This window comes from Eptatretus burgeri, chromosome 16 (assembly GCF_056783735.1).
Source record: "Eptatretus burgeri isolate ZD-2024b chromosome 16, Ebu_testis_v1, whole genome shotgun sequence".
Taxonomy (NCBI): Eukaryota; Metazoa; Chordata; class Myxini; order Myxiniformes; family Myxinidae; genus Eptatretus; species Eptatretus burgeri.
In genome coordinates this window covers 20,102,927-20,118,164 of record NC_140976.1, presented here as the reverse complement: position 1 = coordinate 20,118,164, position 15,238 = coordinate 20,102,927, and the positions used below count along the sequence as shown (strand labels likewise).

Sequence of the window (15,238 nt, the reverse complement as noted above, 5' to 3'; positions counted from 1 at the left end):
CATGGAGCAACAAACATGAATGTGCAAAAACAAGTCACATTTGCATTTGTGGAGACAGTATTTCATTTTAATCAATAAGTAGTGGTGGGGATGAGTGTGTGGGTAGGGAGAGCATTTGTTCAACTTGACTGTGCACCAAAGGACAGCAAATCATAAGCAATAGTACCCAAGAAGTGTGGGTGAGAAGGGAAGGGAGGGGGGAGGGTGTCCGGCTATTGTCATTCATGTGTCCCTTGGACGCACGACTCATGATCAAATTGTTTGTATTTTTTTTTTTTTTAGTGTGGAGGTTATGCAGATGTAATGTCCATCTGTGAATTCAAAGCCATCAAAGAAATGTCAAACAAACAGGTGCATCACAAACCTGATGTTGTTTCTGAAATGGCACGTGGATTTCCTGCTCCGGAAGCCCGACTCTGGAATCCGAATCGACCACGTATGCTGGCCAGGCCATATAGAACTGATTCGGAGACTTGCGGTCAAACCCCACGAGCTGGTGTGTAACCAAGGAAGCTTGGGTCGTCACCGGACCACTCTGGACCACCATTCGCCCCACTGGGCTTACATTTCCTACAAGGGGTTCAAATTTTGCAGTGGTAGGTTCTGGAGGTGAAATCACAGTCGGTGTGTCTTGGCTCGGACTGGGGTACAAGAACTGCTGCCATTGTCTGCTGGTTTGACTGCCTCCCTGCATCCACACAACACGATGAGTGGAAGGTGAATTGAGAGAAAGCTATTCCAAATCATATTAAATTGGTTCAATAAGCTATAATCGGTAATAATCGAGTAATAACGATTATTTGAAAACAGACTGCATCAGCAATGTTAATTAAAAATTCAAATAGAAACAAAACAAAAGAACAACACCCATGTCTGTTGCAATAAGAAAGGATCAGGTCCACAAGCAATATTTTAGTGCAGACTCAAGTCAACTACACCAGTTCATGTTAACCGCAAAGTTCAACGATACGCAAGCCAGCTTCAACAGTGGCACAACATAATCTTTCACTGTCACCAACAAAGCAATCATTTTCCTTTATTATCAAGAGAAAAAAAGGGTTGTGAGACACACCCCAAAAGCCATGCACCACGATACAGCTCAACAAAACTTCCATTTCCAAGAGTGTTTTACAAAAAAAAATTATGCTCTCACATTGCACTGACCAGTGTGTGTTGATCCAATTGTGAACTCTGCCTTGCTATGGGGTGACATTGGACAGGGGTTGGATGTTGCCCAATACTCGTCTCAGACCTGCAGGTCGACGGGACGATATGGGCAGTCGGCAAGGCGAACTGCCCTGCAGAACTTCTGAAGGCCAAGTTCCTACCTGGATATGAAAGTTTAGGGGGGTGTGCGCACGAGAAAATGGGCAGACACCAAATAAACCAGAACAGCCTTAAATGTCACCTTAAAATGATAGCTGTAATTAATGAACAGAAGTGTCTGCACTCAACATGACTATTACTATGCATTTGCAACACTTGTGAATCTGTACCGTGCATATTCTGTGACACGACAGGGGTCTTCCAGAACAAGCCATCAGCATCCGCCATCCCTCGTGTGCGGTCCTCTGCTTCTGTGCACGCATACCATGTGCCACCTTAAATATAAAAAAGAAGCAATAAATCAATTCGTAATAGGAACTCGACACCATTTTATTTTTTTCAAAACGAGCGCCTCAAGGTGACCCACGGATTTAAAGAACTGAGTTCCAATTTTTCCAACGACTTCATCTGCTTATGAACAGTAAGTAGGAGACAAAGTTAACTTGCCATTAAGGCCTTAGTTATTTTATAACTTGGTTTACACAGTTCTTCAGCTAAAATGTAGGGTCGGAAGGTCAAAATATAAATATAAATATAATTTCAATTTTTAGAAATTATATTTTTGTGATTTTTTTTCGGATGTTCCATGGAAAAGACAAAGGGAGGTGGGGGGGGGGGATAAATATAAATCCCAGACCAGGAGGATCTAAGAAAATATTGAAGATGGAAGACCATTCAAATGCAGGATGCCCATGTTCACTGTATCATCTGATGTGAAAAACAATAAAGGATTAAAACTTGTTTTTACAATATAGTCTGGCATGTTTTTCTTATAGAAACCTGTTGGATCATCAAACAAATGGAAACAATGCCAAGAAAATTACTGTCCAAGTCGTAGATGTGTGCGTGCACACCAGTGAATAGTGCTGGATATGATTTTAAAAAGGTGTCTCCTAGGAGTTAACATGCTCAAAACGGTCAATCAGAGCCATAACCAGCTCTTACTTTTCAGTGGGCATCTGATCGTACCGTCTCCCCATCCCCATGAGCGCATCAAAGACTGATTTCTGGTCCGTTGAAAGCTGAATATCAGCATCTCGCAGGGAAACTGATGTACTTGGCGCCGAAATCTTTCGATACGAACAGCGGTGTATAACTTTCGATGAAAACAGAATCGGCACGATCAAGAGTAGCCTGCGAATCATCCCTGCTGCTGCATTGAATTGATGCAATCGTTCGGCCAGAATATTCGTCGTCAAGATGTTGCGTGATTAAATCACCAATACAGTCACTCAAATTTATACTGCTGACATACTTCTTAACAATCACTTTCGCCCCAGAAACCACAGTCAATCTGAACCACGCTGGCCACTGCTCAGACGCAATGACCGAAGACGACTGTGCAGCTCCACTGCGCAGCTCCACTGTGCAGTTTGGCTAAAGGTGACTTGGCATTTTGGTGCACGCGCACGAAATTATATTTTGAAAATAAATGCCGACGTTTACATTTCGGGTTTTGAAACTTTTGCACCTTCGGCGGAAAATGCAAAAATATAAAAGGCTAAAAATGTGTTTTATATTTATATTTCATTTCGGTAAATATACCATCGGCGGATCCGTAAATCAAGTTATAAAATAACTAAGGCCGAAAGAGTAATTTCGAGAATGCCATTCTGAAGAGTGTTTGTGGATCTTGATGTCATTAGTGGGCCAAACTGGAAAAGTTAAACACCAAGGCAGGAGAATAAGTGCATGAAAAGTAATGCACTTGTACAGCAACCTTCTGGAAATCTATCAAGTCTTCATGCTGAAATACACCAATTCTTTTCTCTCTGTCAACAACCGAGACACCAACGGCATCATTACCTCTGCCACCTAAGGTGGCCAGAGGGCATTTCATCCGTTTGTTTGTCGGTTTGTATGTGAGCAGGATATCTCAAAAAGTTATGGACAATTCGGACTAAATTTAGTGGAGAGTTTGAGAGTGTGACAAGGACGAACTGATGAAATATCAGTGAAGATCTGGATCTGAATACTACAATTTTTACCCCATGGGGTCTTCCATCCCACGGGGTCTAAGCGCCGCTCACGTTCTCTCTTTTCTTGTGTACATTTGAACGTCTATTTCTCCATTATTTGTGAACAGAATTCGATGAAAATTGACAGCTATATTCTTGAGACCATTCCCCAGGCAATAACTGAGCCCAAAGTGTGATTCCGACCCTTTGGGCTGACAAACGGCCCTTTTTCTTAACATTATTATTTCTTGGTTATTAGTGAACAGAACCAAACCAAAATTGACAGGTATATTCTAGAGACAAACTCCCCAGGCAATAACTGAGCCCAAAGTGCGATTCCAGCCCTTTGGGCCGAGAAACGGCCCTTTTTCTTAAAATTGCTATTTCTCGGTTGTTCATAAATGGAACTGATCCAAACTTGACAGGTATATTGTAGAGACAACTCCCCAGGCAATAACTGAGCCCAAAGTGCGATTCCAGCCCTTTAGGCCGAGAAATGGCCCTTTTTCTTAATATTGTTATTTCTTGGTTATTAGTGAACGGAACCAAACCAAACTTGACAGATATATCCTAGAGACAATTCCCCAGGCAGAAACTGAGCCGAAAGTGTGATTCCAGCCCTTTGGGCCGAGAAATGGCCTTTTCGGCCCATTTTCTTAAAATTGTTATTTCTCGGTTATTCGTGAACGGAACCGAACCAAACTTGACAGGTATATTCTAGAGACAATTCCCCAGGCAGAAACTGAGCCGAAAGTGTGATTCCAGCCCTTTGGGCCGAGAGACGGCCCTTTCAGTCCATTTTCTTAAAATTGCTATTTCTCGGTTATTCGTGAAAGAAACAGGAGGAAATTTGGCAAGTATATTCTTGAGGTCACTCTGCAGGCAATAACTGAGCCCAAAGTGAGATTATGGCTATTTGGGCCGAGAAACGGCCCTCTCGGCCTATTTCTGAAAAATTGCTATTTCTCGGTTGTTCATAAACAGAACTGAACCAAACTTGACAGGTATGTTCTAGAGACCATTCCCCAGACGTTAACTGAGTCCAAAGTGTGATTCTGGCCCTTTGGGCCGAGAAACGGACCTTTCGACCCATTTTCTTTTTTTAAAAATTTAAATGCGCTGGGCGATGCCAAACGCAAAATTAAGTAGCAAATAATGAGATGAAACTAGCCTCACTCTTGTGAGTTGTTTTCAGTGCTGGTCTATTTCTTTTTCTGATGCGATTAAAATCTTACCAAATTTCAAAACTATCTGTCGTCCATGCTGTCGCTCACCTGAGAGTTGACCGAATGAACTCCCACAGGGTATGTTCGCAATTTGAACTCGTTAAGTAATTCTTCACTATTGAGTGATTGGGCCAAAAAACCCCTATATATAGCACGATGTCTTAAAAATCTATGGATGGTTTCAGATGAAACTTGATGGACAGGTTGGGTGTGTGACAAGAACAAGGAGATTAGATTTTGGTTAATCCACCCCAATCTGGCCTCTCAGTGGGAAACAAAATGGAAACTGTTCAGGCTGGCGAAGGTATGCACCCTACCGAGTCCTGTTCCAGTTCAATATCACACCTATACCATAAAAGTGGATTTGTATACATACATGTATATATATATATATATATATATATATATATATATATATATATATATACACATATATACACATATATACAAGTCTGGAGACGGCAATGGCCCACGAGCGGTATTTGACGATGTAGATTGTTTCAGAAGTCAAGGATGAGACAATGTGATAATTTTTGACCAAGTAATAAAAATGATCAACATGATGTGGTACGAGTAACAGGTTATTAGCGGCAAAATGTCGAAAACCCGGTTTCGTTCAACAACTTTAAAAATTTGACCTTTGCATAACCTTTAAAGGTCACAAAACAATGTTGTGGAGATTAAAATAAGGAAACAGGATACGTGCTATAGCTTATTGGAGTTAGTTCGTCGAAGAAGGTCGAAAACCCAGTTCAATTCCCACAACTTTGAAAATTTGACCTTTGTGAACTTTAAAGGTCAAAGGTCAAGGATTATGACCTTTGGTGCAAAACTTCCTCTGGAACATTCCAGGAACAATATAACGTCAGAAAGGCTATATGGCATTTCGCACTCCTAAGATTGTCCATACTTTGATGACATCAGCGTGAAAATAAACTTGAAGGAGGCGCCACGGGCAAGGTGTTCGAGATAGAGCAAAATGGTTTCAAGACTTTAGGTGGCGAATGACCTCAAGATTATGCATAAAAATATTGTCATCCTCGCTCTCAAAGTTTGGCGGTCATCTGATTTTTATGTCAAAATTCGCAATTTTCTAAGTTCGTGACCTTGTGACCTTGACCTTGTGACAAAAATGAAAAAAAAAAAAAAAAAAAAAATCGAGCTCCGTGGGGCTTGGCAGGTACCACCCATGGCAGGTGCCATTGGGCTAACCAAATACCGAAACCCCAGCCAGATTCGACAAACCCCTCAGGGAAGATAATTTTTTATGTCAAACCGCAATTTTCTAAGTTCGTGACCTTGACCTTGGGACAAAAAAATAAATTAATTAAAAAATAAAAAATAAAAATCGAGCTCCGTGGGGCTCGGCAGGTACCACCCATTGCAGGTGCCATTGGGCTAACCAAATACCGAAACCTCAGCCAGATTCGACAAACTCCTCAGAGAAGATAATTTTTTATGTCAAACCGCAATTTTCTAAGTTCGTGACCTTGTGGCCTCGACCTTGGGACGAAAATGAAAAAAAAAAAAAATCGAGCTCTGTGGGGCTATGCAGGTGCCATTGGGCTAACCAAATACCGAAACCTCTGCCAGATATGACAAACCCCTCAGAGAAGATAATTTTTTATGTCAAAATTCACAATTTTCTCAGTTCGTGACCTTGACCTTGGGACGAAAATGAAAAATCGAGCTCCGTGGGGCTATGCAAGTGCCATTGGGCTAACCAAATACCGAAACCCGTCAGATTCGACAAACCCCGAAGGAGAAGATGCAAATTGAAATCGGCTACCCCCTAAAACACGTTTTTTTGGGCGTGGTTCCGCCCATAATGGACGCACCACACCCATTCTCAGGAAAACACAACTAGATCATGATGTAAACCTCCCACCAAAGTTTTATCAGGTTCGGATCAAAACCCACGGAGCTCTGCTCGGGACGGACAGACAGACAGACATACAGACACACAACAATAACGAATATACTGGTCATATATATATATATATATATATATATATATATATATATATATATATATATATATATATATATATATATATATATATTGTTGCGGCCAGGGGTACCGAGACACCAGCTTGTCATTCAGGGGGGATTAATCCCCGGCTGTCCACGGAAGAGCCAGACCTGGGGCCAGCGCTCACAATTAACGATGTGGTACGGTGGGTTGTTTTAAAACCACTAACGTCACCCAGTTAACCACGAATTCCAGTGTCTCCAGTCTAATTATACCGTTTAACTTGGTCACGTGGTTACCTGAGCGGGGAGCACGCACTCAGCAAAGCACCAAGGTTATCTCGATTAGATTTTAGTTCGGGCGGCCGAGCGTTTTAACCGCTGATGCGTGCCGACTATTTTTGGTCAAATCTGTGGTAATTACCTCCCAGTTTATCGAGATTCGGACAATGTTAGACCAATGAAAGAAAGGACAAACACCTACAGGTTGGAAGTCGACAAATAATTTATTGATAATAAAATTAATAAATGGAAATAACTTTATATTTTTTGAGGTAAATAAAAGAATAAATTTCAAAGCAAAATCAATCAAAATGCCAAGAAAGAGACAAAGAGCAGATGCTTATCGGGGATTGACTTACTTCCAGCTCAACACAGACAAGGGTACCCAACAGTTCATTCGCGGGGGGGGGGGGGGGAGAAGAGTCGTCTCGTTCACCAGAGAGTAGTTGCCGTGAAGTGAAAACGTCCTGAAATGTGCGCGTGCGTGTCACGTCCGTCGCCAGCAGCCAGCCTTGCCGTGCACCATCTTCCCTCGCGCGCTTAAACTCTCGCTTTCTTGCTCGCTTCTCGCGCTTACTTCTCCATCCTCCTCTTACTTCTCTGTGGCTTTCTTTCTTGTTCTCTTCTCCCTCCTCTTACTTATCTCGCCTTCTTCTCTCACCCTTTTTGCCTCAGAACGGACCTCCAATTCGTTTTATATCTGCGGCCGTTTCGGTGGGCGCAGTGTCTGCCACAAGCTCACCCAACCCCACCTGCGCATGGTTACCCTGACGACCCATGCGCTCTCAAAAAAGGCGGGCGTTGGTGCTCGCGAAAGAACATGTGCATAAATGTTGCTGAGGAAAAATAAGGGCGCGCATCAGAGCTCGCCAAAGAAATGTGTGTCAACGTGTCTGTCGTAAAGAAAAAAAGCTTCCCATAAGAGAGGAGATCTATTCTTCAACCTTCTCAACACATCACATTTAAAATACCATTAGACATGGAGATGGCGCTAAACTGAACATGCATTTAAGGAAATAACTGTCTGAGGACCTAGATGTGTGGATACATTCATCAGACCGGATTCTAAAATCCGTAACAATATATATATATATATATATATATATATATATATATATATATATATATATATATATATATATATATATATATATATTGTTGCGGATTCGCACCCGCCGGCGTGCGGACGGCCACGTAACTCGAATCGCGGCTCGTCGCCCACCGGACGGACAATCCAGTCGTGACCCTCTCGGACTAACGCCGGGAACTAGTCACGGGTGGACCTTTCGGTCTCACCGCGATCGTGCCAATCGGCCCCCGCGTGGGATAGGGTTGCTCGCCAAATTCGACCGACCTAAGTATCCACACGGAGGGTAGACCGGGCGATCGCACCTCGCCGCAGGTCGACTTCGGACACGGGCCACTTTAAGCGACCCGCTCCGTACTATCGGGATAACCGAGCGGTGTTATTCGTCGGCCTCGACGGTTCGATTAATTATCGGGCGTTTTAGCCCACGACCAACCCTTTACGTGAAGCAAGATGGAGATTCAATAGAGGAAAAGACGAAGCGAAGCGGGAAAACAGTTCAACAATAAGCACATTTATTTCGCGATGAACGGAAAGCACACATATACAATTCCACCAAAAGCACATGTAAAAGAAGAAGACAATGCAATATTACACAAAAAGCAAATGCAACAATGCAGATCTAACCGACTACCGGGCACACGGCAACACTTATACAATTTTACTTCACAGACGGCGCCGACAACACATATTCCCAAAGCAAAAGAAAAGAGAACCACCCTCCAGAATGAGGGGGGTAGGCGGGCCTGGGGCCGAGACCGGGTCGGGCCTACCGTCTGATGATGAGACGCGAAGTGGCGGTGGTGCCTCAACTCTGCGGGCCTCGCGGACAGTGTCTGGTAGGGGGTGGGAAAGGGGCCCCCTTTTGTCGCACTATCTCAGCGCGGGGGGAAACAGGAGGGGGTTGCTGATGCTCGGGCGAAGGAGGATATCACCCTGTCTCGGGTCCCGCGGCGAGCGTCTCCTCCTCGACCTCGGGCGCGTTGCTGGCCTCTCCCTGTGCAGCTCCCGGCACCGACGCGAGTACCCCCTCGTCCGCCTTCGCCGCCGTCACCTCTCCACAGCTCCGTCTACTCGCCCTCTCCGTCTCCTCTCTTGGCTCGTCCCACTTCTTTCCAGCTCCACCGACGACTCTCTTGAACTCCGCACAACTCAACTTTACTGACGAATGCAGCCGTTTATATAAGCCCCGTGGCTTCGCTCTTTCACCCTTGACCCTCTGCCTCCGACCCTTCACCTCTCTAACTGGCTCCCCATTGGCCCGAGGAAAAGTGGGCGTGAATGCTTTTTGATCCATGAATTTGCATATACCGTATTTTCACGACCAAAAGGCGCACCGTGCCAAAAGGCGCAGTCTCAGTTGTGTGTGCCGTTCCTGTATTTGACACACACATAAGGCGCTCCTCACGATAGGGCGCGGATAGGGCTCCTCAAGACGGACCTCCGTGGAAATGTTCGATTTTTATTTCCTCCGCTATCGATACTGCCTTCAGTCGGATCGTGACCGTCGAAACGCTCCTCCCACTTGCTCTTTGCTCAACGATCCACTGCTCAAGTCTTTCCTCCAACTCTGGCCACCTCGCCTTGTTTCCACGGAAACTCAGCTGCGTCTTCTTCACCTGTCGCAGCTCGTTTTCCAGCTTCCTCCACTTTCGAACCATCGACTCGTTGATCTGGAAATTCCTCGCCGCGGCTCGATTCCCATGTTCCTCCGCATAGCTGATCGCCTTCAGTTTAAACTGAGCTTCATAAGCGTGTCTCTTTGCCATTTTCGGGGTTGTTAAAACAGCAATGTTCTGCATACCGCACATACCTGTTCTTTTATACATAAGCCACGCCCACATTTACCCCCAGTTCTAATGTTCACAAATACGTCCGCCTTACAATGACGACACACAAAGGGCGCACTGCACTATAGGGCGCGTCGCACATTTTGACAAAAATCTAAGACGTTTATATGCGCCTTATAGTCGTGAAAATACGGTAGTGACCGCCCTCCAACGCCCTGGAGGCGGGGCCAAATCGCCCACGCTCTCCGATTGGACGGAACAAAAGTGGGCGTGAGTCGTTTTTGATCCGTTTTCTGCGGAAAGTCCGTGATGTTTTTGAACACGCTGCTCGGTGCGCGCCCCGCATGAGTCCAGTATCGGTGCCACGAGTGGCGCGAGATGGTGTGGATGCGATGGTGGCGAGTTGGGACGGTAAAGGTCGTGGCGGTTGTGGTGAAGCGGCGTTGTGGTTGGTGATTGTTGTTGTGAAGCGGCGTTGTGGTTGGTGGTTGTTGTTGTGAAGCGGCGTTGTGGTTGGTGGTTGTTGTTGTGAAGCGGCGTTGTGGTTGGTGGTTGTTGTTGTGAAGCGGCGTTGTGGTTGGTGGTTGTTGTTGTGAAGCGGCGTTGTGGTTGGTGGTTGTTGTGTGATGGCTGTTGAGACGTGGTTGGTGGTGGTAATAATGGCGGCTGGTCCAAAATAAAGATAGTAAAAGAAAAACGGCTATCCTGAAGAGTCGCAGCCCGAGTGAATGACATTTATTCCCTTTAGACAACGGGTTTGGGCCTAACTACACATATACTTACAGAGATATCTCACCTAAGGGACCTGAATGGTGGTTTGCGAATTTGGTCAACCACAACAATATATATAGCTATTTCTTACCACTGACTTACTCATTTAATAACTCATATTAAAGATCAGTACCGTTCGGGTGACGTAGAAAGCTGAAATTTTGTGTGCCCATGGACATCGAAGCCGACACAACGGTGGGGGGGGGGGGGGGGGGGTGTACAGAACCGTTGGAAAACATCCATAAATAAAAATATAAATAAATGAAAATAAATCAATTTTTTTTAAAAATGCACATGAGAGACCCAAGACATTGGGGAAGCATGGTTTGTATGCTTACAGATTACACAATGTGTAAGCCTATCCTGCTAGTATATATTGTTACGGTTGTGGAAATTCACAGAGCACCATTCAGGCTTCCCAGAGATCAGTTATGTCGATAGGTCTGTATTCAGATAGATTTCCCCACCGAGGTCTAAAGGGCTGTGATCTTTGAGGTAGTGTTTTTCTTTTGCTATCTTTATTTTGGACCAACCGCTTCACAACAACCACCTTCTCCACCAACCGCATCACAACAACCACAACCACCTTATCCAAAACTGCCTTCACACAACCACCTTCTCCACCAACCGCATCTCAACAACCACCTTCACCACAACGACATCTCCTTGCCATCTCCTAAACCACATCTCCTCACAACATAACATAACCAACAACGAACAGCATCGCCTCACCTTCATCTCCACAAACGCCGCCATCTTTTCGCCACCCACGGCGAATCCCACGGACGAGCGCCATCTCCGCCGAGAGACGCGGGAGATGATAATTTCTACCACGTCCGCTCTCTCCGAGCTTCGCATCGAAATCGGATCAAAAGATCAAAATGGGCGGAGCCAGCGAGGGGTGAAGGGTGAGAGGTGAAAGATCAGACCATATACAGGCGTGCTGAATGCCAAGCAAGCAGTTTGTCGGGGTTTGGAGTCTGTCGGGGAGCTGCAGGGAGTAGAAGTCTGGAGCTTGGAAGCCAGCAGCCCGGCAAGGTTCGAGTCCAGTGGAGGGCAGTCGGGGTCGTCGCAGCGCAGCCAAGCCTGCCGTGCCGCCGCGCAGAATGGCGTGAAGGTGGAGAAGGCCGTAGAGAGATCGCCAACGCTGAGGAACGGACGGGCTCTTAAAAGAGCATCAACTCTCGAAAGAGCAAAAGCCCGTTCGTTCCTCGGAGGCGTCGTCGGCTAGGCCCGAACCACTAGGCCGCACGGCGGGGCTTGGGCTCACCAAGTCGAGCAGCGCCAACTGCCGTGTCGACGAAACATCGAGGGTCAACCAGCGAGTCACCACGAAGGTGGCAGGTAATGAGCGCGGCCTCTCGGAGCTCCTGCGGTCTTCATAGCTCCGTGAACTATAAAGACCCACGAGGTCCAGTTCTTGCCCTTTCCTTTCCTGGGGTTTTTCATTGAATAAATGTTGTGGCGCCATATCCTTAAGTCGAATTGCAATAAGTGTACATAATAAATAGAACGGTTGTAGTTCTTTGTCTTGCTCGTTCCCGCATGGCTTTATTCACTGCATGATTGCATACATGTTTGAGTGCATACGTGTGTAACAAATAAATGTCCTTGTGTGAATGTTGACCTGTTCGTTGCGTCCTTTTTCCTCAATTGAGCTGCCGTATTGCGTTTGGGATATTAGCTGGCTTTTAAATAGCCGATAAAGTAATCGGATCCGGCAGGGCCTGGCGATATACACCGCTCGGCAAATCGCAAACGGAGCGAGCTGCTTAAGCGGCTCGTTTCCAAGCAGGTCCTGTTGAGGTGTAAATCCCCGGCATTTCTGTCTGCGCGCATACTTAGGTAAATCGGCGATTTACGGTGTCACGCGCGGACAGAATAGTTGGCTGATTTACGGTGTGATTAAAAACACACCCGTAGCTGGATTTCGGCGATGATCCGAAAGCTGCGACTGGATTGTCACAGTCGGTGGGCGCGCGGCCGCGATTGGCAAAAAGCGGTCGCTCACACGCCGGAGTGGTGAGGATCCACAACAATATACTATATATATATATATATATATATATATATATATATATATATACATACATACATATACACATATACAGTATCTCACAAAAGTGAGTACACCCCTCACAAATATGTAAATAATTCAGTGTAACTTTTAAAGTAGCTGCACGAGAAGCAAAACCTTAGAGCTGATGACAGAGTAGACATTCTGCAATATGTATGCAGGCACAAAACTGCCATTCCATAAAAACAATGTGGCATATTACGAATATTTCTGAAAGAGGAGGCAACAAAAGTGAGTACACCCCTGCTATTGTCTGCACAAGAAGTAAGTCAGGCATGGTAAAACAGCTTCCATTTTCATCATATTTTAGTCAAAGAGTGTTAAAGGTACAAATATGCACCAAACAAGACACACAATGTCCATAGAGCTGCAACCTCCCTGGTATGTTAAAAGTGAAGAAGTGTACTCAATGCAGTAATTGTCTATTTGCTTGCTGAAGAAATAATTGCATAGGAAATACTGTACCAATCACCATTGAGAAAGCAGCATGGCTCCTCATGGTAAAGAGCTCTCGAAAGATGTCAAAGATCGAATCGTTGCCCAACATAAAGATGGCCAAGGATACAAGAAGATCAGTGCTTCTTTGAAAATAAGCCTCAACACCATGGCCAAGGTCATCCAGAGGTTCTCCAATGAGTTGCGCTCGCCAGGGCAGACCAGCAAAGATGACTGCACGTACTGTTCGCCAAGTTCAGAATCTAGTCCTCCAAGACAGACGACAAAGTGCCGCCAAGATTGCTGAAGAGATTTCTACAGCTTCTGGCCAGTCTGTTAGTGCGCAAATCATACGTCGCACACTCCATCGTATCAGGTTGCATGGGCGTCGTCCAAGGCATAAGCCTCTCCTGAAGCAGAGCCACAAGAAAGCTCGCAAACAGTTTGCGGAAGCACATCAATCCAAGCCCCTGGACTACTGGCAACATGTCCTCTGGTTTGATGAAACGAAGATCAATTTGTTTGGATCTGATGGAGTGCAGCGTGTCTTGCAGCGACCTGGGGAACAGTACCAAGACAAGTGCGTTATCCCTACTGTCAAGCATGGTCGTGGTAGTATAGTGTCATGGTTTGGGGATGCATGAGTGCTGCCGGTACTGGAGAGCTCAAGTTCATCGAGGGAAACATGGATTCTACAATGTACTGTGACATCCTGAAGGAGAATATGTTACCCTCCCTGTGAAAACTTGGTAGAGGAGCTGTATTTCAGCACCAAAATGATCGGAAGCATCGTTCCAAGCAGACAACTGCTTTTCTGAAGAAGTCAAAGGTCAATGTGTTGGAGTGGCCAAGCATGTCACCTGATCTAAACCCAATAGAACACCTGTGGGGCATCCTGAAATGTAAGCTTGAGGGACGAAAGGTGTCCAACATCACGGAACTTTGAGAAGTCATTGCAGAGGAGTGGAACAGGATCCCAGCAAAGACATGTGGAACACTAGTCAACTCAATACCAAGTAGAAGAGCTGCTGTGCTCAAAAACAATGGTGGACATACAAAATACTGAAAACAATAACGCTTCAATGTGAGAAAGTACATAGGGTGTACTCACTTTTGTTGCCCCCCTTTTCACAGATATGCCCAGTATGCCACATTGTTTCCACAGAATAAATGTTTTGGGCCTGCACATGTATGACAATGTCTACTCTATCATTTCTTTGAGTCTTGTGTTTATAATACATCTAAGTAAAAAGTTACAACAAAATATGTTCATTTTCGTAAAGGGTGTACTCACTTTTGTGAGATACTGTACACATATATATATATATATATATATATATATATATATATATATATATATAGTTGAAAGTGTGTCTGTTTGTCTGTGACCTATGCACGCGAAAAGTTCTGGACTGATACTCACCAAACTTCACATGCTGACAGAACATGTACCCGGGAGTGTCCCGATGTAAAATAATTGTACTTCCGACTTCCGAATGACGTCATCACCTGATTTTGTAACGTTAATTTTTTAAGTTCAGCCGATTGACATGGGTCCAATGCCATATACAATACTGTATATCTAACATATGATTTTAAGTTTTTGTTTGTCTGTTTGTTTGTTTGTCTGGACGTGCTAATCTCCTGAAAGGAGAAAGATAGGAGCTTACGACTGAAATAAAAAATGTCGGGATGGGCCCCAGGAAGGTTATAGGCTATGTGGCAAGGCCCCTCGGCCGGGGGGGGGGGAGGGGAGGTGGTGTGTTTCCCCTTCACCAACCCCCTTAGCCCATGAGTGCCATGGCCCAATAGGGAACTGATACTGTGCTCGCGTCAGACATATGTATAGAAGATTAAATTCATTCAAAAAGAACCCGGGCAGCGCCGGGTGCATTCACCTAGTACAATATATAAAGTTGAAAGTGTGTCTGTTCGTCTGTGACCTATGCACGCGAAAAGTACTGGACTGATCCTCACCAAACTTCACATGCTGACAGAACATGTACCCGGGAGTGTCCCGATGTAAAAGAATTGTACTTCCGACTTCCGGTTTCCGAATTATGACGTCATCACCTGATTTCGTAACGTTAATTTTTCAAGTTCAGCCGATTGACATGGGGCCAACGCCATATACAATACTGTATATCTAACATATGATTTTAAGTTTTTGTTTGTCTGTTTGTTTGTTTGTCTGCACGTGCTAATCTCCTGAAAGGTGAAAGATAGGAGCTAACCACTGAAACAAAAAATGTCGGGATGGGCCCCGGGAAGGTTATAGGCTATGTGGCAAGTCCCCTCGGCCGGGGGGGGGGGGG

The 15,238-nt window shown here is 45.1% G+C and overlaps 1 protein-coding gene across 9 annotated transcripts in view; it reads right to left on the bottom strand.

The window, feature by feature from the left end:
- LOC147010657 (centrosomal protein of 85 kDa-like) overlaps positions 1-15,238 on the bottom strand; it is a 90,703-nt gene that overhangs the window by 62,847 nt on the left and 12,618 nt on the right. For 5 of the 9 annotated variants that reach the window (XM_085860018.1, XM_085860019.1, XM_085860011.1 and 2 more), the window contains exons 2-4: positions 1,497-1,601; positions 1,165-1,328; positions 365-688 (exon numbers count right to left, since the gene is read on the bottom strand). In XM_085860018.1, the coding sequence (XP_085716144.1) occupies positions 365-688; positions 1,165-1,328; positions 1,497-1,601 (593 nt within the window). The remainder of the gene's footprint in view (positions 1-364; positions 689-1,164; positions 1,329-1,496; positions 1,602-15,238) is intronic. The other 4 variants (XM_085860014.1, XM_085860015.1, XM_085860017.1 and 1 more) reach the window with 1 other exon arrangement.